Genomic DNA, 25,600 nt, shown 5'->3' with positions numbered 1-25,600 from the left:
GGAGAGGAGAGAAGAGGAGAGGAGAGGAGAGGAGAGGAGAGGAGAGGAGAGGAGAGGAGAGGAGAGGAGAGGAGAGGAGAGGAGAGGAGAGGAGAGGAGAGGAGAGGAGAGGAGAGGAGAGAGGAGAGGAGAGGAGAGGAGAGGAGAGGAGAGGAGAGGAGAGGAGAGGAGAGGAGAGGAGAGGAGAGGAGAGGAGAGGGGAGAGGAGAGGAGAGGAGAGGAGAGGAGAGGAGAGGAGAGGAGAGGAGAGGAGAGGAGAGGAGAGGAGAGGAGAGGAGAGGAGAGGAGAGGAGAGGAGAGGAGAGGAGAGGAGAGGAGAGGAGAGGAGAGGAGAGGAGAGGAGAGGAGAGGAGAGGAGAGGAGAGGAGAGGAAGAGAAGAGAAGAGAAGAGAAGAGAAGAGAAGAGAAGAGAAGAGAAGAGAAGAGAAGAGAAGAGAAGAGAAGAGAAGAGAAGAGAAGAGAAGAGAAGAGAAGAGAAGAGAAGAGAAGAGAAGAGAAGGGAAGGAGAGAAGGAGAGAAGGAGAGAAGGAGAGAAGGAGAGAAGGAGAGAAGGAGAGAAGGAGAGAAGGAGGAGAAGAGGAGGAGAATCTAATCTAATCTAATCTAATCTAATCTAATCTAGTAGAATCCTTATTGTTGGAAAGGACCTTCAAGATGATCAAGTCCAAACATCAGTCCTACACCACAGTAACCACTAGAATCATCTCCCAAAGAACCACATCTACCCATTTTTTGAATACCCCCAGGGATGGTGACTTCACCACCTCCCTGGGCAACCTGTTCCAATGCTTCACCACTCTTTCGGTGAAGAAATTTTTCCTAATATCCAATCTGGATCTCCCCTGGCACAACTTGAACCCATTTCCTCTTGTCTTATCCTTAGCAAGTAGGGAGCAGAAGCAAACACCCACCACCAGCCCCTTCCTTTCAGGTGGCTGCAGAGGGCAATAAGCTCTCCCCTCAGCCTCCTCTTCTCCAGGCTGACATCCCCAGCTCCCTCAGCCCTCTCCTCTCAAGGCCTGTTCTCCATCACCAGCCTGGATGCCCTTCTCGGCACCCCCTCCAGCACCTCCATGTGCTTCACGGACTGTTGAGCCCACACCTGCACACAGGACTCGAGGTGTGGGCTGGGCTGGGCTGGGCTGGGCTGGGCTGGGCTGGGCTGGGCTGGGCTGGGCTTGGCTCGGTTTGGCTGGACTGGGCTGGGCTGGGCTGGGCTGGGCTTTTGGCTCGGTTCGGCTGGGCTGGGCTGGGCTGGGCTGGGCTGGGCTGGGCTAGGCTGGGCTGGGTTGGGCTGGGCTGGGCTGGGTTGGGTTGGGTTGGGTTGGGTTGGGTTGGGTTGGGCTGGGCTGGGCTGGGCTGGGCTCGGTTCGGCTGGGCTGGGCTGGGCTCGGCTCGGCTCGGCTCCGCTCCCCCCGGTTCGGTTCGGTTCGGTTCGGTTCGGCTCGGCTCGGCTCGGCTCGGCTCGGCTCGGCTCGGCTCGGCTCGGCTCGGCTCGGCTCGGCTCGGCTCGGCTCGGCTCGGCTCGGCTCGGCTCGGCTCCCCCCAGCCCCTCACCTCAGACGATCCCCCCCCCCCTCCACCGCTTCTCAGCGCCACGCCCACTCCCTCCCCTGTATCCAATCAGCGCTGCGGTCAGCGGGCCTCCAGCCAATCGGATCGCGGAGCCGCCGCCGTTGGTGGCAGTTGGGGCCGCGCGGGCGGCGGGTGCGCAGGCGCGGTGCCTGTTCCCCCCCTTCCTTCCCCCCCTCCCCTCCCGGTTCCCCCGGCTTCCCCCCCCCTGCAGTCGGTCACCTCCAGAGCCGCGCCGGAGCGGGGCCTCCCGGTGGAGTCAGAGGGGAACGGCGGCGAGCAGCGGGACGGGTGGCGGCAGGCGGGGAGCTCTGCGGTGCGAGGAAGCTGTGGTGAGTGGTACTGAGCGGGGCAGAACCGCGGGACGACCGCTCCGGGCTGGGGTTGCGCACTCCCTCCGACACACGCACACACTTCACGCTTCCCCTTCTCCCTCGGTTTTCCTCTGAGGGGAAGAAAGTGCGGGTCGGCTGCGGGGGAATGGCCGGGCTGATTGCTGAGTCAAGCCCCGGCGGTGCTTCGGGTGCTTGGGGTGCGGGGTGAGGGCAGTGGGGCCCTCAGAGCCCCGCTGGGGCCGGCCCTGGGCAGCGGGAGAGGCGGTGAGGAGAAGGGGGCTTCTTGCTGTGAGCTTTCCCGGCCAGGATATTCCATTTTTTTAACCGAACTGAGCAGCTGCGAAACTCGAAAATCGGGTTAAAAGGTGGAAGGGTTCAGGGGCTGTGATGCTGATGGGAGTTTGGGGTACAGGGTGTAAAAAACGCAAGTGCTCGGCACCTTTGGAGTATTTAAAAGGTAAATATTGAGGTCGTAATTCGTAATGCGCTTTGGAAAGCTCTGGTTCTGCTGTTAAAACTCCTGACAACATGAAAGGTGATTCTCAGCTCTGCTGCTCGTCACATTTCTTTTTTTTTTCGTTTAAAGAGGCTGTGTGTTACAAGCCCTCTGTACTAGGGGATGCCTTATTGTTGGTTAATGATCCTTTCTTCAGACTTCTGAAGAAAATTTAACTGTGGGTTACAGGAGGGATGATTTTGCCATTCCTCTCACTGCTAACGCTTTGGCTGACATTAAAGCTGCTTCCACTTGTGAAATAATGCAGTCTTAAAGAAATGACTTGTGAAATGAAACAGTCTTAAAGAGTTTAGGGGTGAGGGCTGAGATAGACCAGATAATGGTTCTACAGTTAGGAAGTTCCTCCTAGAATCACCAAGTTTGTACAAGTGAGATAAATGAGAAATTTGCTGGAGTGGGGCTCTTGAGAAGTAAATATGCTAACAATACTCTAGAAGTTTTAGTGAAACCTGGATCTTCACTTCCTCCTTATAATAATTTACAGAATAATTCTGAACCTTCCTAAACAAACTACTCCTGTCACACGTAGTAACTTTTGAGGAGGGGGAAAGGGATGATTACACATCATACTTTGCATTCATAATAGCCATGAATTTCTTGGTGAGAAATACTTGCCTCATAGCTAAGGTTACTAATGATTTTTAAATTGTTTTGAGGAAGAGAGACAATATGTAAAGCACAGGTTTAGATACTGGTGGTTGTACAGCAGCTTAGAAGGAAAACAAGTTACTCCTGGGAGTTCCAGGTGCAGAGGAAGCAATGAATGTTGAGAGACTCAAAAGTCTTGCAGCAACTCAAGAGGGTGGAAACTGTGGAAAAGGAAAGGTGGGATGAAGAAGATTTGTAATTACAGTAGGAAACAAACTTCTGGTCGGAGCAGTGATGTGTAAGCAGAATTTAGAGCTGCAGAGGACTCTTAATTGTGGACCTGGAGTTGTTTTGGTGCCTGTGCTTGAACACAAGGAAAAATGCTGATTGTCTGTCTTGGCATGTAGAGTTGTAATAAGACACATGGAGTTATGGAAGAATTGCTTAGAAGAGAGAAAACAATTCTTCCTTTTATTTAGTCTGGAATGAAAACAAAATAATCTCATTGCTCATTTGTTTTAATATATGAAAAAACATGATAATATATGAGAAACTTCTGAAGTCAGTAGGGAAATATATTCTTGACTGCAGTGGTTGTTTAGACTGTTTATGTTGTAGTTAACCTCTGTAATGAAGATGTGCATAACATAGAGCTTGTTCAACTTGTTCCAGTACATTATTCTGTGCTACATGCCTTATCTTTTTTTAATTTTTCAGGTGCATCATTGCCTGGTGGAAGCAATCTGAAGTATCAACAATGAACTCAATTTTAACATTGTTTTTTTCTGGAATGATTGCCTGTTACAGTCACCCTACTGGCAATTCAGTGTCCAGGTTACTTCTTGTGTCCTTTGATGGCTTCAGAGCTGATTATTTGGAAACCTATAAACTTCCTCATCTCCAGGAGTTCATTGAGAGTGGGGTACTTGTGAAAGAAGTGAAGAATTCTTTTATCACCAAGACTTTCCCAAACCATTATACCATAGTGACAGGTTTATATGAAGAAAGCCATGGCATGGTGGCTAATGACATGTACGATCCAGATGCTAAGCAGAAGTTTTCACAGTTCAATGATTCAGATCCCTTTTGGTGGAATGAAGCAGTTCCAATTTGGGTAACAAATCAGCAGCAGGGAAATGGAGCAAGTGCTGCTGCAATGTGGCCTGGTACTGATGTAAAAATTAACAATACAGCCCCTCACTTTTTTATGAAATACAACTCTTCAGTGACGTTTGAGGAGAGAGTGGAGAAGATTGCTGAATGGCTGAAGAGCTCTAATCCAGTGGTCAGTTTTGCTACGTTGTACTGGGAAGAACCAGATGCAAGTGGGCACATTTATGGACCAGATGACACCGAGCAAATGCGCAAAGTTTTAGAAGAAGTGGATAATCACATTGGCTTCCTCACCAAGAAACTGAAGGCTTTAGGTTTATGGGATACTCTTAATGTCATAATTACAAGTGATCACGGAATGGCCCCGTGTTCTGCAAACAAGCTGATTATCCTGGATGACTGCATTGGTCGAGATAACTATACTCTGATAGACAGGACTCCAGTTGCTGCAGTGCTGCCAAAACAGAGTATGTTTGGGGGGTTTATTTGAGTCGTATTTTGAGAATTAAATTTTGTTTATCTTACTACTGAAAAGTCCCCACTGTGGTAGGCTGTTCACATCTTTTGCAAAACCAATGTAGGTATTACACTCACCTTTGACACAATTAATAACTAAAGAATGTGTGCTTTGGTTTGGTAGTCAATGGGACAAGGAGAGTTTCTGGTCAAATCGCTGTGGGTGCTGAAGATGATCCTGGTACAGCTTATGAAGGAAGCAGAAGGGGACTTGGTGTGCTTGCTCTCTTGTTGCTCACTTACTCTGTATGGTTATAATACACAGTGACCATGAAATAAACCCTCATGGTTATTCAGGATTAAAATGTCATTTTCTAAATTTCCAAGTAAAACTCTAAACCCAACTTTGATTGTTTACCACTTCAGTTCCTGTGAATTCATACTATGAATTCAATTTATTTATCCCAGAGTAGTTATTAATAGATATATCTTAAATAATGACACTGCTGATCTTGGTTTCCATGACTGTGGCCAGACTGAAGCAATTCTCTCAACTTCTATGCTCAGAGTTTGCCCTCCTTCCCTGCAAGCCCAGAGAGCAAGTTGAATTTTTAAGTCCAAAACTACAGTTGTGAGATGCCTGATATAAAATGTGAGCAAATTGTGAAATCCACCTCAATATATGTAGCATTTCATTAGGGAAGTGAAAAATCCTTTTCTATCTCCCTATTAAAAATACAGGTTTGAAAAAAAAAAAAAAATCTGAAATTTAATGACAACTGATTGCAGTAAATGGGAGGTGATTTCTAGGTGTTTCACACATTTTTTTTTTCTTGGCAGACAAGAGAGATGTGTATAACTTGCTGAAAAAATGCAGCAGTCACATGAAAGTGTATCTCAAAGAAGAAATTCCAGACAGATTTCACTATCATCATAATAAGAGAATTCAGCCCATAATTCTGGTTGCAGATGAAGGCTGGACTATTGTACAGAACGAGTCACTTTCAAAGTGTAAGTGTGTTTTTCTTAGCTTTGCTCTTGGTGGCTTATGTTGCTAAACAGTCTTGTTTTTATTCCAGCCATTTGTCCTAGTTTAGCAAATGAAGTCCTGGCACTATGTGTCCTTAGGGACATTTCAGCACTTTCTGGAACATTGTTATCCTGAGCCTGGAGTGTTTTAACAGATGAGGAAGAGATGGAGGATGTTCTGTTATCACACTCAACTTAATAGCCTGGGGTACACTTATAAGAGTGTATAAGCTTGTAAGTTTTCACCAGAGTGTGAAAACTTATTTTTCACTATTTTTTTGTATATAAAATACATACCTAGGGGAACATAAATTGAAGAGTGCATGGCACAACATTTAATGTTACAGGAAACAAAAGTAAATGGGAGGAAATACTAAAAATATTAGGAGCACAACAAAAATGGTCAAAGAACCCAGAGTTCTTCCTGTTAGGGGTGTCAAACATTGTTTTAAAGACAGAGCAAAACAGATGTCACTTCACACACTGCATTGCTAAGCTATGCACTCTTCCTGCTTGATGCTGTTAATGTCAAATCACCTGTGTGTGTGTGTGTGTGTGTGTGTGTATTTCCAACTGTTTCACAGGCATATGTTTTGGCAGATGAGAGAGATGTGTGTAACTTGCTGAAAAAATGCAGCAGTTACATGAAAGTGTATTTCAAAGAAGTTCCAGACAGATTTTGCTATTGTTATAGTAAGATAATTCAGCTCTAGATAATTCTAGTTGTGGCCAAAGGCTGCATATATCTATATATATTTGTGTGTGTGTGTGTTCTGAAAGCAACTGGACAAATTCTTGGAAAAAGAATCCATTAATACAAATTAAATACAAAAGTACCAACTTCCAGGAAGTTTGTGAGCAGCCAGCATCTCAAGGCTGGTTGGTGTGTCACTGTTGGATCCTTCTCAGAAAACCTGTTTGACTGCTGTCTGAGACAGTATGCTGAGTTGGTGTAAGCTCCCAGTTGGGTTGGCTTACACCTCAGTGGGTGACCTTCAGACATTTAAGTCCAAATTTTCTAATTATTTGTACAGAAGTACTTTTTATAATGTAAGGTACATTTGCATTTTAATTTCCTCACAGATTTGTTAGAATTCCCAAATTGACAGCACTAAGCACAGGTGGTCTCTTTCTTGTTTACAGTTGGATTAAATTTTGTGCACCTAAGAATAGTTACTCCTGTATATTTAGATTTAACAGTATTTTGTCAGTTTTAAGTGAATCACCTCTCAAAACAATTCCCAGAAGCAGGCAGGGGAGTTTTTAGCCTAGGGGGCTATTTAAGTGTTGATTGTACTTGTTTTTATGGACAAAGTGATACAATAGGCCAGTCCCCAATGTCATGACCTGGATTAGGCAACCCAGGGAGATCCAGACTGGACCCCCTTGCTTTTTAAAGTTCTCAGAGAGGAACCTGGGTGTGGCTGGATCCAACCTTAGAGTCAGACCTGGCCCTCCCTGGGAGATTGTTTGAAATGTTTTGGTTTGAGGAAATGCTTGACTGCCAGATAATCCTTGATTGGATTAAGGTGAAACAACACTCAAGGTCTGCATTTGAATATTAGCTTTAATTAGAACAATAAAAGAAATACTGATACTTTATTATTATATGCACTCAGGCTGATACTTGGTTTACAAAAGACACAGCACGTGTATGTTCAAGCTGCACAATCTGAAAAAAATGATGGTGGGTTTTGTGTTCCTTAATGATTTTAGGAAGGAAAAGAGAGAGAGATAGGGGAGGGAGAACAGGAGAAGTAAAGTTAGAGAGAGGGGTGGATAACAGAAAATCACCAGTCCTGGATCCAGTGTTGGGGCAGCCAGCAGTGTAGGGTTGGTGTCAGTGGAGCTCCTGAAGCCTGCCAGCACAGCTCCTCCTTCTATAGGTGTTTCCTTTAGGCAGTTGTTTAGCAAAGATGAGTAACCATGGTTGAGATATATCACGATTGAGTGGACCTCCTCCTGCTCAGCTTCCCCTATCATTACCTCTGTCACTGTCACTCTGTCTGTTGTCCCCATATGCAGGTGTTACTTCCATAGGTGCCAGGCAGTCCTTTGTCCTTTTATTCAAGGGTTTACAATGGGGTTTGGTCACACTTCCCACAATAGCTGCTGGTCCCTCACCAGTACCTACACTGGTACCTACACTCCCAGCAGTGTTAGCACACACCAGCCCTCCTGCTTCAGAGGTGGAGGGCAGGAAACTGCACTGGAGAGGGACAACAAATGAGCAAGATGTGGTGCCATAGTGTCAGGGGTAGCAAACTTAACAGTAGGAAGCATCAAAAAGGAATACTGGAGGTGCAGTAGAGTGGTGACTGTGACCTAATCAGTAGGAATCATGAAATTTCATATCAAAAAGTTCAATGGAGCAGCTGAGGAGACAAATCTGGGGGAGACTGGTTAGACTGTTACTGAGAGATGAACTCAGAATTTAAATACAGTCACTCATGCTGTGTGTGGTAGGAGAAATTTATGGCATCTTAGATTTTTTTCAGGCATGTTGTTAGGAAATTTGACTATGCCTGCTTTTTAGATGCTTATATTCCACAAAAAACTGGAGTATTCCTTAAAAACCTACCAATTGTCAAAGTACTCGTGACCCTGTAGTCACAAATGTTTTGTTGTATGCCTGTAACAGACATAGTGATTGTTTTTTGGTTTTGGTTATTTGGGTATCCCTTCACCTGAAACACCTAATCTGATAAGCATGATTTGAGGGCTCTTAATATGCTTTAACTGAACACTTTTGAGGGATTTTGGGAAGCAATGCAAGTGTCTGCTTTGCAAGGGGGAGATGTCTTTCCAAAATCTGAGAAGCACAAATCAATAATCTGGCTACTGACTTGTGGAATAGCAATGTTCATTTCAGCTTCTGCATGAGTGAGTGGAAAGGGGAAAATTGAAAATGATCACCTAAAGGAAAAGAGATAATGGGCAAGGTTGGGGGACCCATGGCTGAAATCCAGTATGGGAAAAGACTTTTGGAGCCTGGGGAAGAAGGAAGGAACTCTGGGTTCCTTTAGTGTTTGATCCAAGAGTTTCTTTTATGTTCTGCATTAGTCTGTGGTACAGAATAAATGCCCTTTGAGGCTGGGGGAGAGATAGGGAGGGGAATACTCAAAATGCAAACAAAAACTGTGATGCTAACACTGAATTTTTCATCTCTTCAGTAGGTGACCATGGCTATGACAATGCTCTCCCAAGCATGCATCCATTCCTGGCTGCCCGAGGGCCTGCTTTTCATCAGGGTTACAGGCAGAGCACGATGAACAACGTTGATATTTACCCCATGATGTGCCACATCCTGGGACTGACACCACAGCCACACAATGGCACTTTCAGTAACACCAAGTGCTTGCTTGCTGATCAGTGGTGCATAAATCTTCCAGAAGCTATTGGGATAGTTCTTGGGGCTTTTGCAATCCTGACTACTTTCACCTGCATTATAATCATCTCCAAGAAGAAAATAGCTCCCCCGCGGCCCTTTTCCCGGCTTCAGTTACAGTCTGATGATGATGATCCTTTAATTGGATAGCCTGGAGGAAGCCTGGGATTGCTAAATAGGGATTTCAGGAAGAGTTTGAACTTGCACTGGATGGCCTTTTTCATGCACTTTATTGGGATCTGTATAAAATACTGTACAGTCAGATTTTTGCTAACTTGTTTCTGTGTGCTACCTGACTTGTAGTCCTCTAAATATATTTTCAGAGCAATATGGTGAACGGGTGGCTTTCTAATGGAAGAAATGCTTAACAATGTGAGGCTACTTAGCTTCTTATTCAAGTTTTTGAACACTTTTCAAGATGAAAATCCAGAGTATGAACTAGCCAGGATAGACTAAGTTAATTTTAACATTTGTAAATGATAATTTTTTTTTTAATTATTAAATGGATGTTGTCTGCTGTTAGTGTTCTTGTACCTGTACTGGAAAAAAAAGATGGTTTTTTGAGAGTTACAAGTTAGGCCTGTTTGGGTAGTGTATTCTGATTTCTTCTTCATTTTAGGGATAGAGGGTATAGAGATGATCCAGTACTTCTGCTTCCATCCTAAGCCAGCAATATGACAGAGAGAACAGAAGTCATCAAAGGAAGAATTGTTGCATATCACTTCTGTTTTGAAGTGGTACAGGGTTGAGCAATTCCAGCATCAGACAGATGGCTCTGACAGGTTCATGGATGACTTAGTTCTGCAGTTACTGCACCCAGATAATTGGATGGTACTACTTGCTTGTCTCAAGGATGTAGGTTTAATCTGAGAGGCCTTGGATTAATCAGTTTAATGGGCTGTAATAGTAAAATTACTTCTAAACCCTGTGGAAGGTTTTCCAGGTGTAAGCTTTGTTGAAGGTGTTTTTGTAATAAAGGTGGTTCTGCCCTGTGTACTACCTGATCTTTATCTTTTGAAGGCTGTTATGTGCTAAAAAGCAACAACTGAACATTTTAACATGTATGCATCAAGCAAGGATTCCAAACTTTTATTTTAAACCTTGGAAATTAAAAGGAAAAAATTAATTTCTTTTTTGAGATGTTATCTCTCGTGTCTAAATTGTATAGATGTAAAGTGGTGGTGAAGACCAGAGCTAGTGGTTCTCTTCATTGAAACTTCTGATTCCTTGTTAGTGGTCAGCTCTAGTAACTTGTCACAGAAAAATATTTTTGATTTAGAAAGCCTTTAGTGCCATGCTGTCTTTCAGTGAGCAAAGAAGGTGAAGATAAATTGTTCATGCTAACCCAAAAAGAGAACTACCATTGCCAAGTCCTTTTCCTACAAGTTTAATGGTTTTAACAACTGGTAATTTGAAGTGAGAGAGCTGAGCTATCTGGTAGCATTCAATGTCATTTTTTGTTCACAAGGTCAAACTCAACAAATACAATTTCATGTTGTAGCCTTTTGATCCAATTGGAAGTATGGACTTGAGAAGGAAGGGCTACTTTAAACTGCCCACTGAAAAAAATACACTTGAGTTTTAAAAATGATAAGGAAGTTTAACTAAATGGTATCTTCCTCTCCAAGGATTCTGTTGTACTAATTAAAACACAATACAAAAAACTAACCTGTTCTGCCTTTTTTCACCCTTCTTAAACTACAAGTTACTACCTGCAGCTTTAGTCTGGGTTAAGCTGAACTTGAAGGAGCCTCAGACCCCTTGGAAGATTTATGCTGTTACTGACAGTGTTCTGGAGTTTAGACTCTTGATATAACAGAGAGATTGATAACAGGACTGAACCCAGAAGTCACTTTCTCACCCTGCTGAAAGAATTAATTAATTACATTCAATAAGAGGTCAGGTTAATGAGTAACTACGGAGTGAATGTTTTGCAGGGTAGAACCTAGGCTTAGAAAGGCTGGAAAATGGAAGATGCTGGAATTCCTACACTGGAGAGAGATGTTAGGTGCTTGTCATGTTGCTGCCACCCTCAGGGGGTGGGGGACTTGCTGGGAGGTGCTATGCACCATCTATTTATGGAAAGGCTTGACTCATGTGAGTTATCTTTATCTTTCTTGCTAATACCAAACAGTACTGTACCTGTGAGGTTTTATTTTTCTAGATGCTAAAAGTGACAAGCACAGTATGTGCTCCACTCTGTTCTTCCCTTCCTCCTCCTCCTCCCTCCCCAACAGCTGTGTGACTGATGTGCTTTCAGTACCTCTGTGCATCTGCTGTCATCACCCAGGTGTTGAGGTTAAGTAAAACCACCAAGGTTTTACTTAACAGAAATGTAAATGTTGGCAATAACAACAAGCGCACTCTGAAATACATTGTTACAGATGGGGAATCCAGGTCTAAAAGCCGCCTTCTAGCTCTAGGTAGCCCCTTTTGAACAGACTTGCCACAGGCTGAACTCTTATAAATCCAGAAAGTGAGTGGCACTTCTGTACCAGAAGTGTAACCTCTACTCCTTTTGGTCACTGCTGTGAGGAAGCAGTGCTTTTGTGGGGAAAGTGGAAAGAGAAAGCTGAAGTATTAATCAAGGAATGCAAGATGCATCACTAATAATTTTCAATTCCAAAGCTGTGGTATGGTCTGTAGGAGTGCTGGGTGTTCTTTCTGGCACAATTAATTGTTCACTGCTTGCAGGGAGGGTTTCAAAGTAGCTCTTGTGTATATCCAGGATTTCATACAGGTCAGGTACAGATCAAAAGAATCTAGAAAAACACCTTTCTCCTTAGAGACAAAGTTGATACAGTTGAAGGTGATTATTTTAAAATGTGTTAGCACCTTAAACATGAGAAAATATTATTTCCACCACCTAATTCCTATAAATTGTTGCTTATGAAAGTCAGCAGCTGATTTCCTTTTGAACAGCTAATTCAAAGAACATGAGAAGCTGTGGTTTCTCCCTTCCTCAAAGCTGTGATAAAGCAGATGATATCCTCCCAGCAGTTTGTGGTAACACTTAATGACTTGCTAAATACATGCAACTCCCCAACGTTCATATAGGGCATGTCCATTTAGAGGAAGTTCCTAACACTTAAATTAGCATTGAATTTTAGAGGGAAATAAGGGAATTTTGTAAGGCTACTTCCCAGCAGCAGCAGAGACTGATGTTTCATTCTGCTGATTGCTTCCAGGAATGAACTCAACACTGGGTAGAGAAGCCTTAAAACATCCACCCCTTTGGGCATGTGTGCTTCTTGTCCCTTAGCATCAAGGAAACAGTTCCTGAACTGAGCTGTTTTCAACTAAGTCCAAACCACTTCTTTCAGGGGAAATTTAACTTGCTATAAATTACAAAGAATGGCTTGCCTATGAAAATAAACCAAGAATCATAGAATCACAGAATTGGCTGGGTTGGAAGGGACCTCAGAGATCATCAAGTCCAACCCTTGATCCACTCCCGCTGCAGTTCCCAGACCATGGCACTGAGTGCCACATCCAGGCTCTTTTTAAATATCTCCAGGGATGGAGAATCCACCACTTCCCTGGGCAGCCCATTCCAATGCCTGATCACCCTCTCAGTAAAGAAATTCTTTCTAATGTCCAACCTAAACCTCCCCTGGCACAACTTGAGACCTCTTGTGCCCTCTTGTCTTGCTGAGAGTTGCCTGGGAAAAGAGCCCAACCCCCCCCTGGCTCCAACCTCCTTTCAGGGAGTTGGAGAGAGTGATGAGGTCTCCCCTGAGCCTCCTCTTCTCCAGGCTGAACACCCCCAGCTCCCTCAGCCTCTCCTCATAGGATCTGTGCTCGAGTCCCTTCACCAGCCCAGTTGCCTCCTTTGGACCTGCTCCAGGACCGTGATATCCTTCCTGTGCTGAGGGGCCCAGAACTGGACACAGGACTCGAGGTGTGGCCTCACCAGGGCTGAGCACAGGGGCAGAACCTCATGTACATCCAAGGATCAGTCCACAGGGACAGATGTTTGCTTTTGTAGGCATGGCAGCACCTTTTATTGCAAAAAAAACCAGTAACAGAGATCTGTGACCTTCATATGATTCTGCTTATGATTCCATTAGGGAAAGGATTAGGATTCCATTGGTATTGCTGCAGGTACTGCTGCTACATTTACCCTTTCCACTGTCATTGCAACAGGGAGTGTGTGACACCATCTGTCTGCACACTGGCCTGGGATATTCCTTAATGCTCTACAGCAGGCAGACCAAAAATACTGTGTAACTTTACACTCAGTCACATTGGACTTGGTGTTAGGTTTACAGCTGGTGAAGACTTAAAGGTCTTTTCCAACCTAAGTGCTTCTATTTATTTGCAACAATTTTTGCAGCCTAGCATGTAATAAATGCTTTTTTTACCTTTAGTGCAGTACAAATATACTGGTTTTGGGAAGGCATGTAAAGCAGCATAGGCTTAGACAGCATCCATGAGCATTATTTAAGCCAGAAAGAAGATCTGGAAGTCAGCCTCTTATATCTGAATTTTACAAAACACCAGGTCTCAAATGTTTGTCATTCTTCCCAAACACAGCCCAAGATTGTTTTGTTCCTCACTCTGGAAAAGACACTACACAACCCTTCATCTTACAGTAGGCATTGTTGTCTTGGGGGGTTGTTTTGGGTTTTTTTTGTTTGTTTAGATTTTTTTTTTTTAGATCTCATTTGCAGTAAACAGCATTTACCAAGAACATCAGGAAGACTTTTTTTTTGATAAAAAGCCTGTATAACCACTGTTTTTGGCAGCTGTTGTTCCCATATACACTAATAAGGTGGGAAAAGAGGTCTTTTATGGAAGAATTTTGACCTAAAATTCTTAACTTCCATCACATTTCCTGTTATTTTTAATAAAGACACACACCAGGCAGAGCACAAAAAAACCACTGGGATGCACATGAGTTAAGACCATTCTGCCCCACCTGTCCCTCCACAATTCAGTTTTTTTTCCAGAAGTGTTTTTAAATGAAGCATTCAATGCTTTTGATAGCACTTACAGCACTAAGATATATTTCATCTTCAACATTACCAAGCAGGAAGAAACAAACAAAACATTTGACATCTCAAAATACTCTTCACAGGTCAATAATGAAAGACAAAATCATGCAAGCTTCTCAGTTTTCAAGTTTAAGTCCCAAGTAGTATACAGGGTACTCAAATCCACTTTCCAGTAAACTCATTCATACACCATAAAAAGTCTCATTAAACCCAGGAACCCAACCCATCTCTTCCCCAACCAAAAAGGGAGTCTGAAAAAAATTTCACAATCACATCAGAGCAGAAGTTGATGTTTTCCTCCAGTGGTGTATTTGTGCTTTCAATTTCATACAAGCATACACCCAACAAGTTAAAACAGAGTTCAACACTGGCTAGGCAAATATCCTAACAGGAAACTAGCCAAGAGGTACTTGAAAATACACCTTAGCAACAAGTAAACATGTTTCAACCTAAACTGAAATACCCAAATGCTGAGAAATTCCCTTCAGTTTTCTGCAAAGTTTCATTTTGCCCTCCTCGAAGAAGGGCCTTACAGTGCAATAAAGAACAATGACAGAAGAATTCTCACCTTTGTGTTCCCAAGCTATTTTTAATCTTATTGTTCCCAAACTCTCTGTTAGGGTAAACCCACAGCTCTTCCCTTATTGCATGTTCAGTCCCAGGATGACCAACAACACTGACCAAATTTGCCCCCTCCTTAAAATCAAGGGTTACTTTGGCTGATGATACAACTACACTTATACAATTAAAAAGTGGGAGTTTAATTAACATCTTCAAGATTACAGTCCAGTTATGTTTACATCTGCCAAAAGCATTGCTATGAAATTACTGCAGTAAGAAGAATTTCCACTAAAGCAGCATGTTCCAAAGAAAGAACTGTGTAACTGAAGCAGCCACAGGTGCCTATAGTACCTCCAATTTTCACTGTTATTCCCTTAACCACACCTGTAGATCTTTAAACACACACTAGTTAATTTTTTTTAAGTTGAAAATAAGCAAGAAAAGGGGGACTAAATGCATTCATTTGCTATTTGCCATCCTCTTCTGGAAGGTAGCTAAGGAATTGATTAGTAACAATTCAGAGGTTTAAGTTTTCTGCTTGGACTTCCTCAGCCTCTCTAGAAACTACTGGAAACTCCATTACTGCTTTTATCTTTCAGTGATCTTTCTTTATCTTTCAGGGGGTTTATTTTGCAGCATTCTGCTTTAGCTGGCATCAGCCAATTAAACTTCAGACTGCTCAGCCTACTGCTCATACCTCCTGCTCAGCTCCACACCAAGAATGTCAGGCATACCTCACCCAGATGTTTTCACAGAATCACAGAATTCTCAGAGCTGGGAGGGACCTCTTGAGATCACCTCCTCCAATTCTCCCACTGAAGCAGGAAAGTGTTTCCTTCAGTGTTTTCTTAAGAAAATGTCAGTGTAGGAAAAGAAGGAAGCACACAGGATAGTAACAGCAGAAATTAATTTACACAAAACCTCATATATACCCCCCAGATCAGGGGGTATCCTGCTTGTTTCCTGCCTTCCTAAAGCCACTGTCACCACTGGACTTTGAGCATATACCTTAAGATGGAAGATTTCATTGCCTTCCCTATCAGGCTTTCACTGCACCTAGCTAAAAATCTTCCACATCTCTTTGCAAGACAGCTCAGTGCTAAGCAGGTGTCCCTTCCTTCATGGAGGAATCTGACAGATTCCTTCTGGAGGGAGCAGTGAGGACCAGACAGGTCCTGACACGGCACTGAGCCAGCAAGAAACAACCTCACTTCTGAACTCAACCAAATCTTATTGAGTCTGGAATTAAGTTCAGCAAAATGAGTTTTGCACTTCAGTTGGTGAGTTTGCTCCTTGCCTGTTAGCAACCCTCCCAAGAGCAGCATCAGACTGGCACACCACTGCTTTGGCAGTGAGGACATCCAAGGCCAAGGTGTTCCCATCTTTGCCCTCTGCTGAGTGCTGTGGATAAATAAATTACCCTAACAGAAACACCAGACTGTTTGAATTTTGAGAGTTTCTTTCTCCTTCAGGCAATGTACTCAGAAGCAAGGTACAGAGAAATACTAACATCATGAGGGAAAAAAAAAATTCAGCTGTTCAACAAGTCTGACAACTTCTCAATTCACACCATTTTTAAAATAAAAACCTTAGTCAGCTGCTTCTCATCTACCATTTAAGTGAACTCATCAAAAAAACCCACAATTACAGTAGCAAGGTTTATTGCCCCACAAAAAAGAATCAAAGCAATATATAGTTTTCTTGACTCAGGATTAATAATTTTCCCTGACACTTTCCTCAGTCTTACACCTCTTTTTTTTCATATAAAAGTGTGGTTTGTCAGATTTAAGAGTATTTATGGCTTAAAATTTATACAACTCTTCCTTAAATTGCATGTATAATCTTACCCATCAAATTCTAAGGTCCACCCAGAAACATCAGATAGAATACAGGACAGCAAGGCCTGCTCAGGCCTGAGAAGAGTCTCCAGTAACAGATCTGATGTTTCACCCAGTGACATGCTTGAAAGCTCTCTGAAACCAGCTAGTACATGTCTGCCTTATTCTGAAAGAACCTCTTGTCACAGAAATATAAAAAGACTCCACTTGGAAACACAGTTGTTGTGCTTGTACATGTCTTTAAGCTGCCAGCTGCCTGTAATTCCTAGAAGATTTAGTCCAGTGTACAGGAAACAACAGAAAAAGTAAAGACCTACATTTACCTAAAATCATACCTAAAATTATAAAGACCTCTATTTACCTAAGGAAAAAAAAAATAAATACATCACTTAGTTAAATGCTGATTGCTAAAGGCAATGCCACCTAGATTCATATTTTGGGGCTAAAATTTACACAATGTTTAAAGAAATATGCCTAGCAGACACTTAGCACTGCATGACCTATCTTAATAACGTGGGTTTCAGCAGGATTTGATCAACCAAGCTATCTGTATGTAATGGTAAATCATGCAAATGCTTCCTTGGGTGAGGAAGAAAAACCTTGAGGAACTCTAGCAACATTCAGTGGTTTGTTAGAATCTAAGAGCCTCAAAAAAACCTCTCAAGAAAATAAAAAAAAAAAAGAGGGAGTGGGAAATTAAATCACTGTGTAATCATGAGTGAAGTGCACCTCAGCTGATGTTCTTTCCCTAAAAGTAGCTCAGAATGAGGTATTCAAGTCTATTTTCATTACAAGTCTACACACAAACACAGTTTTCCAGGTTTACCTAGAATATTTCCAACCCCTGACAGAGTAAGTGGTGGTAAGGTGAAACAGAAACATGCTCTCTCTCTGCATACCTGGTGTGTATGTACTCCAGTGTACCCATGGATCAGCATCCATCTCCTTTTACTCCACATATCTGTGCTGATCTGCTTGATTTTTCATTTTTGCATCAGCTTATTTTAAGCATCAATCAGGAAAGAGTACAAAGTGCTATTAACCTTGCAGCAGTGGCTGGGCAGCTTCAGTATGTTGCATGGGCATGGTATTTCCTTGGGTGAGGATAAAATGCTTAATAAAAACTGCAAGAAAAACCATAACAAGCAAACTGCCCAGGAAGACTCCTACAACAGCAGCATAAGTGTCTCCTCCAAAGGCTACAGGAACTTCTTGGGCAAGTATATCTTTCACAGCACTGAATGACCCATTGTTTGGCAGTGGGTTAATACCAAGGAGATGGCACAATAAGGGGTACAAGTCTGTAGCATTCATGACTTCTTTGGCAGCATTCTTTCTGAAAGCAGGCCCAAATGCCAAAAAAATGGGATGCATTTCTGGTAAGCTGTTGTCATATCCGTGATTACCAACTAGAAATAAAAGATAGATAAAGGTCAGTATTCTGAAGCTGCAAAACAAGAAATGGATGTTTTCCTAGGATTAGCATCATGCAGAAAAGGAACAGCCACCAATTATTCTTGCACAGGTTTAGAAGCAGCATTTTGATCAACAGCACAAATGACTCCCAGCAAATGCCAAGTCTCAGAACTACAAACATGCCTTACAAATCAAGTGGAGAGCACTTCTGACCAAGTCTGGGACTATGTTTGGATCCAGATGCATCTACATAACTCTTTGAGAAGTTTAGAAAGCAAAAGGGTCCATTCTGAACCTTGTGACTCAACAGGAGGGTCTCCCTGACAGTTTTGTCTGACTCTTGTCCTCTATGGAGTAAAGAATCAAGTGTGCTCTGCCATCAAATCTTGTGAAACCACTGTAACATTTACTAGCAAAATTTGTTAAATCATGGGCTTATACCACTAAATGTTATAGTTTATTAGTTTAGAATAGTTTTTTAGTATAGTTTATTAGTATAGAATTCAATATACTCTTCTTCTACTCAACATGTCTAGTTACAACTCTTTTTTTGAAATCTCTCAGAAAGTGCCTGTCAGTTTGCTAGATCCAGCAGGACCTCACTAAAACATGTGAATGATCTTATCTCAGTAACTTTAATCTTTAGAAACACTAAGTCCAGTTCCCTTTCTCCTAAGACTATGGAGCCTCCCATCCCATCAGGAAAAGAAACCAAATCAAAACTATAGATTCTTACTGGCTAACTGACTTAGCTTCAGTTTTCCCTCCAAGTCTTAAAAAAATGATGATAAAAAAATTAAGTTATTGAAATTGGCAGAGAAAAGTACCACATTAAGCCTCTAAATTAAAGACAAAACACTGTAAAGACACAATACTTACGTGGAAAACCATCAGACTTATTAAATACAATTTCCCATCCTTGATCAGCCACTGCTAAAATTGGCTGGATTTTCCTGTTGTGCTTGTAATGTAATCTATCTGGAATCTGCTCCTTTTTATATACAGTCATGTTGGGATGAGCATTGATCAGGGCTTCATATACTTCATCCAGTTTGCCTTCAAATGAGAAAAAAACAACCAACCAAACAAATAAAAACCAAAGTAGTTTAAATACAACTGAAAGAAGAAGGTAAATTGCACTTCACCAAAAACTAATTACAGCTGCAAGACACAAAACTGGATTACACTGCACAGAGAAATTACTTTGAGGCATCCAGAGTGTCATTCACAAACCACACATGGCCTCAGACTTCACAGCCTGTTCCCAAACTGTAAGCACCTCTACATTAGTGACACTCAACATGCACCTGACACTTAAGCAACCCTTCAGTGACTGCAGCTAGACTTCAGATTCTGTTTACAACAGGATTCTTGCCCACCTGTATCACAATAAAAGTGGTGTGAACTTAACTGTCTGGCTGTGATGGGGAAAAAAACTGCAGGGAAAAAAAACTGGCAGCTAATCAGCTGGCCAACACAGGCCCTCTTTTTATCAGAGGTCCCCATCTGGTTTCAGTTTACTGTTCAGTTTTGAAATCTGATTCATTCACCACCCGATGAAAGGCAAGATATGTAACATTCAGTTGTTATCTATCTAGAGCACCATTCATCCTTAATAACACCATTAGATGATGGTGTTAGAAGATTAGATTATCTTACTTTTCATAAAGACTAATGATATTTGGAAATATTAGTCAATAACAGACTAATTTTTTCATTTTTCATTTGAGGAAGTTAATCCAGGCTTTTTACAGGGAAGTGATCCTGCCTTGTTCAAGGCTGATGTCCTACTGGCACCACTATCAGCTAAAGAATGAAGTCCAGAATGTTCTGATACTCAAATATTTTCTTCAGAGAATTGTAGTGCTGTTTGCTCCTACCTTCTTTTGGCAAAATAGCTACTGCAGGAGAATGGTCGATGACTTTATAGAGCTCTCTGTCCACATACTGATCAAGCTCAATGAGCCTTTCTGAGGAAGACTGTGACATCCCATGATCACTTGTGATGATGACATTTATCACGCCCCACAGCTTTGCCTTCTTCAGTTCAGTCATAAGGTACCCCAGCTTTCTGTCAATATCACTGATTATCTCTCCCATAAGTAAGTTTTCTGGGCCCAGAATATGGCCCATTTCATCAGGCTGTTCCCAATAGAGGAGGCCAAAGTTTATGGGCTCTTCTGATGTAAACCACTCAATAAGCCTTGCAACTCTATCTTCAAAGGAAACAGATTCATTGTAGGGCATATAATACGTAGGAAGGACTCCATGTATTTTCACATCTGTTCCAGGCCACATGGCTGCTCCAGTTTTATGCCCTTCCTTCTGGTTCGTTATCCATATTGGGCTGGCTTCTTCCCAGAAGTTGGAGTTATGGATGTCCATTTTGTCCAGAGAGAAAGTTGCATTCAGAATAGGATCATACATCTCATTAGCAACTATGCCATGGCTCTCTGCATAGAGCCCAGTCACCATTGTGTAATGGTTAGGATAGGTTTTTGTTACAAACACGTTGGTGACCTGCTTGACATGGACACCATTCTCCATGGCATCATGAAAATTGGGAGTTGGGACTTTGTAGATGTAATCCCATCGAAATCCATCAAAAGAAACCAGCAAGACTCTGGGCTGGGCTGGCTGCATAAACAGTGCACTTGGAAGAAGAAGTATAAAAATTGACAGGACTTTGCAGTAAGAGTTCATGGCTATTCTGGAAGGTGTTTGTCCCCTCTTCTGAGGCATCTGTTGAGCAGAGACAGAAGATTTGTTTGCATTATCCTCTTTGTCATAACTTAATTTTAGTGAGTAACTAAAATACTCCTTATTTACTTTATACAGCTTGCCTCACTCACACTCAGCACTCCAAACATAGGAAGGAGACCTTTTCCCTGTCAGTTATATTTGCATCCTCATTTCACAGATGGGAAGTGGGACACTACAATTTGTTGAATGAAATGCAGTGTGCAAAGGATCCAAACCCCACTGCTCAACCTCTTCCTTTTTTTTTTTCTCCTGCTCCCAATACAAAGGAAATTTGCTCTTGAAATTTTACAAGAATTCCAGTGTTTTCTGCACTCAAAGTTGTAAGAATCCAGCCTGTGAGAAAGCTCCTGCCTGTTAAAAGTTAAGATGTAAACACGAGCAGTTCTCACCTTGAGAATAGCAAGATCCATCTCCAGAATTTTATAACTCACTGAAATCTCTCTCCTGTGCAAGCATGGCACAGACACACAGGCAGCAGATGGCAGGGCAGTGGATGAGAGCAGGAACTACACACTGGAACTGGAAAACTCTGTGCCTGCACAGCTCTCATCAGGGAGCAGGGATCAGCTGGAAACCACCCCAGCTTCTCAGCACTGACACTTGATTAAGGGACTGATAAATGTGCTGAATGCCATTTCTAGTTAAGAAACTAGCAAATAAGCTTTGGCTTTCAGATACAGCAGTATTTCCATTAAAAAGTTTTGCTGCTTAAAAGGTGTGTCAGATCAAGAGTTAGGCAAACAAAAAGCAAGAGCAAGTTTCCCAACATTTTATCACTTCTCTAGCGTGGTCATAGTTTCCCTCCATAACCAAGCTCTAGCTGATCAACTGATTCTGAAGCTTACTACCAAAGGTCACTTGTGGTGACAGTTTTAGTTTTACCAAAAAAAAAGAAAAAAAGAAAAAAAGGAAAGCAGAAGAAAAAAAGAAAAAAAAAAGAAAGTAGAAAAAAAAAGAAAGTAGAAAAAAAAAAGTAAAAAAAAAAAAAAAAAAGAGAAAAAAAGAAAGAAGAAAAAAAAGAAGAAAAAAAAAGAAGAACACATAAAGATCAGCATAAAATTTAAATTCTTCCAACTAACCACTGATGTCTCAAAATGGGTTGGAAAGAGGCAGTTGAAAGACTCAGTGGCACAGTTGTGAGCCACTGGAAATAGTGCATTTTTTCAAGCAAGCCTCATCTGTCCTTTCCAGTCAAACACCACTGCTACCTGAGTGCAGGCAGCATGAAGTATGCCACACACAAGAAATAAAATGCAAATCCCACTTATCAGCTGCATGAGATGGTGAACAGTACACACTGTACCCAAAAGCATTTGCTCCCTAGGTAAACATTCAGCAATAAATCTGTTCACATGACTTAAGGCTATTGACTATTCCAAGCTGTATCTGGCATTTCTTGTCTCATAGCAGGACATGACACAGAATTTCACATTGAACTGGGTTGTACTCCCCTGCCCCAGTTTCTCTCTGCCCTTCCCAAACACATTCTTGTTCAAAACAACAACAACAAAAGATCCCTGTAAGAACTCTCACACAGCATTTCCCTGCCTGACCAAGATTTTCATGCTAATATTCCCAATTTCTTGCTCAACAGCATAATTTAACCACAAGACCAGATACTCTCCAACCCAATCCTGTGGACTGTGCTGATGCTCCACACAGCTCCCCCTTTAGCTTCCCAGCAATCCTCTGGAACCAGCTGCTACTAAAATTCAGCTGGAAAACAGTGATTGTGATAAATACAGGTAAATAACCAGAGTAAATAGTTATCCTAGTTAATATAAAAAGTTACAGTGTAACAAGCATCTGAATACCACTGCAAAGATCACAGAATCATAGAATGGTTTGGGTTGGAAGGGACCTTAAAGATCATCTTGAAGATCCAGCTAAAGATCACCTTAAAGATCCAACCCCCTGCATGGGCAGGGACATCTCCCACTGCATCAGGCTGCTCAAGGCTCCATCCAACCTGGCCCTGAACACTTCCAAGGAGGGAGAAGCCACAACTTCCCTGGGCAACCTGTGCCAGTGTCTCACCACCTTCAAATTAAAGAATTTCTTCCTAATGTCTAACCTAAATCTCCCTTCTTTAAACCATTTCCCCTTGTCCTCACACTACACACCAGTGTAAAAAGAGTTGCTATAAGGTCACCTCAGATCCTTCTCTTCTCCAGGCTGAACAACCCCAACTTCCTCAGCCTGGCTTCACAGGGGAGGTGCTCCAGCCCTATGATCATTTTTAGATGCTCTCCTCTGGACATGTTCCAGGAGCTCTGTGTCCTTTTTTATTGGGGACTCCAGAACAGACACAGAGCCCCTGGTGGGGTCTCACAAGAGCAGAGGAGAGGGGAAGAATCACCTCCTTCAATCATCTTCTCTACTTCTTTTGATGCAGCCCAGGATCTGGTTGGCTTTCTGGGCTGCAAGCACACACTGAGGGCTCATGTTAAGCTTCTGGTCCCCCACCCCACAAGTCCTTCTCAGGGCTGCCCACAATCCTTCCTCTTCCCAACCTCGCATGGGATTGCCTCGACCCAGATGCATAAAAGATGGAACAGGGTTTGTCATTTTGGCAGAACATATGATATTTTCCATGGGAAACCCCCCCATGACTTCCCAGCTAAATATCTTATATATTTATATATTTATACTGGAAAAAAAGCATAGGCACTGTTGACTTACAGGCAGTCAAATGCTACATCAAACTTGCATGTCTTCTTAATGTAAAATTCAGACCTAGAATCACTCAGCTTTATACAATGTGGGATTTCTTGTAGCTCAGTCTGAAAGAAAAGAAGGAGAACACATTGTTGTGTCTGTCTGAACCCCAGCTACCAAATTAAGATCAGTCCATAACTAAATCATAAATTGCCCTTTCTTGGAAGTGACCAGCGTGAATTTAAGCCCTCCCAAGTGAAATTTCCGAATTTTACACAGTTGATGTTGTGAACATCATGCTTTAATTGCATATGTTTGATAACTAATTAATAGTATTGGGGTTTGGGATTTTTTTTTCAAGGCCTTTCTACACTGGTCTTCAGCTACCAGCTGAGCACCTCTGATGACCCAGGTCTCTCCAGCAACCCAGCACTGCGAGGAACAGCTCTGGGGTCCCGAGGAGGCTCTGGGGGGGACAAAGGCACCCGACTGCCCTGGGCAAGGGGCTGTGGAACAGACAGACAAACAGACAGGTGCCCAGGGACCCGTTCAGCATCCCCAGGAGCTCGGCATGCAGAGCAGGACAAGGACATTCTCCTCCACAGCAGCCTCCACCCGCGGCTGCCACCTCTGCGTGTCTTTCACCCGTGCCGAGGAGAATCCACTCTCGACTCCCGAATCCACCCTCCCACAGGGCAGAGACCACCCCGACCTCCACGGCACCCCCAACCGAGGCCCACCCAGGCCTAACGAGCCCCCCCACCCCCCTTCGGGCTGGGCCGACCCAGCTCCCACCTCCCCGCGGCCGGGGAGTGAGACCTCAGCGGCCTCGCTTTCCCCAGCCCGCCCATAGGGACCGAATCTCCCCGGAGAAGCCACGATCCCCCGTTACCTGCCCGCCAGCCGGCCCGCAGCGCAGGCGGAGCGAACCCGGGCTGAGGCGGAGCTCGCAGGCAATGGCCGCCCCGCTGCCAGTCAGCGCCGGCGCCGTGAGGGGAAGCGGGGGGGCGGTGAGGGGAGGTGGCCCTGAGGGGAGGTGGCTCTGAGGGCTCTTCTCCTGGAAAAGCTGTCAGCCCATGACTCAGACAGGAGCACTCTGTGCTGGGTTAGGAGCTGCTGGAGGCCACCAGAGAGTGGTGCTGAATGGTGCTGATCCAATTGGTGTCCCCCAGGGATCAGTGCTGGGCCCAGTTCTGTTTAATATCTTCATTGATGATTTAGATGAGGGGATTGAGTCCACCATGAGCAAATTCACAGGCAACACTAAGCTGTGGGGGAGTGTGGATCAGCTGGAAGGCAGGAGGGCTCTGCAGAGGGACCTGGACAGCCTGGAGAGTTGGGCTGATTCCAACGGGATGAGGTTCAACAAGGCCAAGTGCCGGGTCCTGCACTTTGGCCACAACAACCCCATGGGGAGCTCCAGGCTGGGCACAGAGTGGCTGAGAGCAGCCAGGCAGAAAGGGACCTGGGAGCTGTGAAGCTGAACATGAGCCAGCAGTGTGCCCAGGTGGCCAAGAAGGCCAATGGCATCCTGGGCTGTGTCAGGAACAGTGTGGCCAGCAGGTCCAGGGAAGTGATTCTGCCCCTGTGCTCAGCTCTGGTGAGGCCACAGCTTGAGTCCTGTGTCCAGTTCTGGGCCCCTCAGTTCAGGAAGGAGATTGAGGTGCTGGAGCAGGTCCAGAGAAGAGCAAGGAGGCTGTGAAGGGATCCAGCACAAGTCCTGTGAGGAAGGGCTGAGGGAGCTCGGGGTGTTCAGGCTGGAGAAGAGGAGGCTCAGGGGAGACCTCATCACTCTCTACAACTCCCTGAAAGGAGGTTGGAGCCAGGGGGGGGTCGGGCTCTGCTCCCAAGTAGCTCCCAGTAAGACAAGAGGGCATGGACTTAAGCTCTGTCAGGGTTTAGGGTGGATATTAGGAAAAAAAATCTTTTCAGAGAGGGTGATTGGAATGGGCTGCCCAGGGAGTTGGTGGATTCTGAGTCCCTGGAGGTTTTTAAGAAGAGTCTGATGTGGCACTCAGTGCCATGGTTTGGGAACCACAGCTGTAGTGGATCAAGGGTTGGACTTGATCTCAAGAGCTCCTTTCCAACCCGGCTGGTTTCTATGATTTGTAAAACCAAGGTTTAGCCTTTTGCTTTGCTTTTCTGTGCAGGAGGCTCTGAGGGGAGGAGGCTCTGAGGGGAGGTGGCCATGGGGATCCTCCTTGGGCCCGCGGGTGTTGTACTCGGTGGCCCAAAGGCTGTGGTTGCCCCTGAGGCAGCTGCAGGGGACACCGGGGGCCCCCCCGCAGCCCAGCCCGGGCTGGGCGGCCCCGGGGAAGAGGAGGAGGAGCCGGTTCGGTGGTGCTCAGAGGTTCGGTGGGGGCAGGGGC

The 25,600-nt window shown here is 43.9% G+C and overlaps 2 protein-coding genes across 4 annotated transcripts; one reads left to right on the top strand and one right to left on the bottom strand.

Moving 5' to 3' along the window:
• Positions 1-1,718: 1,718 nt before the first annotated feature.
• ENPP4 (ectonucleotide pyrophosphatase/phosphodiesterase 4) lies at positions 1,719-10,130 on the top strand. The gene is made up of 4 exons (XM_071742153.1): positions 1,719-1,904; positions 3,730-4,592; positions 5,422-5,592; positions 8,784-10,130. Exons 2-4 carry the CDS (start codon positions 3,770-3,772, stop codon positions 9,146-9,148), a joined length of 1,359 nt encoding a protein of 452 aa, XP_071598254.1. The 5' UTR covers positions 1,719-1,904; positions 3,730-3,769; the 3' UTR covers positions 9,149-10,130.
• A 5,400-nt stretch (positions 10,131-15,530) lies between these two features.
• On the bottom strand, positions 15,531-24,553 carry ENPP5 (ectonucleotide pyrophosphatase/phosphodiesterase family member 5). Of its 3 annotated transcripts, none has more exons than XM_071742146.1 (5): positions 24,124-24,553; positions 23,256-23,356; positions 19,691-20,552; positions 18,690-18,866; positions 15,531-17,803 (listed from the first exon to the last, which is right to left on the bottom strand). In XM_071742146.1, the coding sequence occupies exons 3-5, from the start codon at positions 20,550-20,552 to the stop codon at positions 17,433-17,435; spliced, it is 1,410 nt and encodes a 469-aa protein (XP_071598247.1). In that variant the 5' UTR covers positions 23,256-23,356; positions 24,124-24,553; the 3' UTR covers positions 15,531-17,432. The 3 variants fall into 3 exon arrangements, with proteins under 3 accessions (XP_071598247.1, XP_071598248.1, XP_071598246.1); XM_071742147.1 differs by lacking the exon at positions 24,124-24,553 and adding an exon at positions 24,027-24,121; XM_071742145.1 differs by lacking the exon at positions 24,124-24,553 and adding an exon at positions 23,995-24,017.
• Between the last annotated feature and the right edge of the window lie 1,047 nt (positions 24,554-25,600).

This window comes from Heliangelus exortis, chromosome 3 (assembly GCF_036169615.1).
Source record: "Heliangelus exortis chromosome 3, bHelExo1.hap1, whole genome shotgun sequence".
In the NCBI taxonomy this organism is placed as follows: domain Eukaryota; kingdom Metazoa; phylum Chordata; class Aves; order Apodiformes; family Trochilidae; genus Heliangelus; species Heliangelus exortis.
This window is presented reverse-complemented; position numbering and strand designations above follow the sequence as displayed.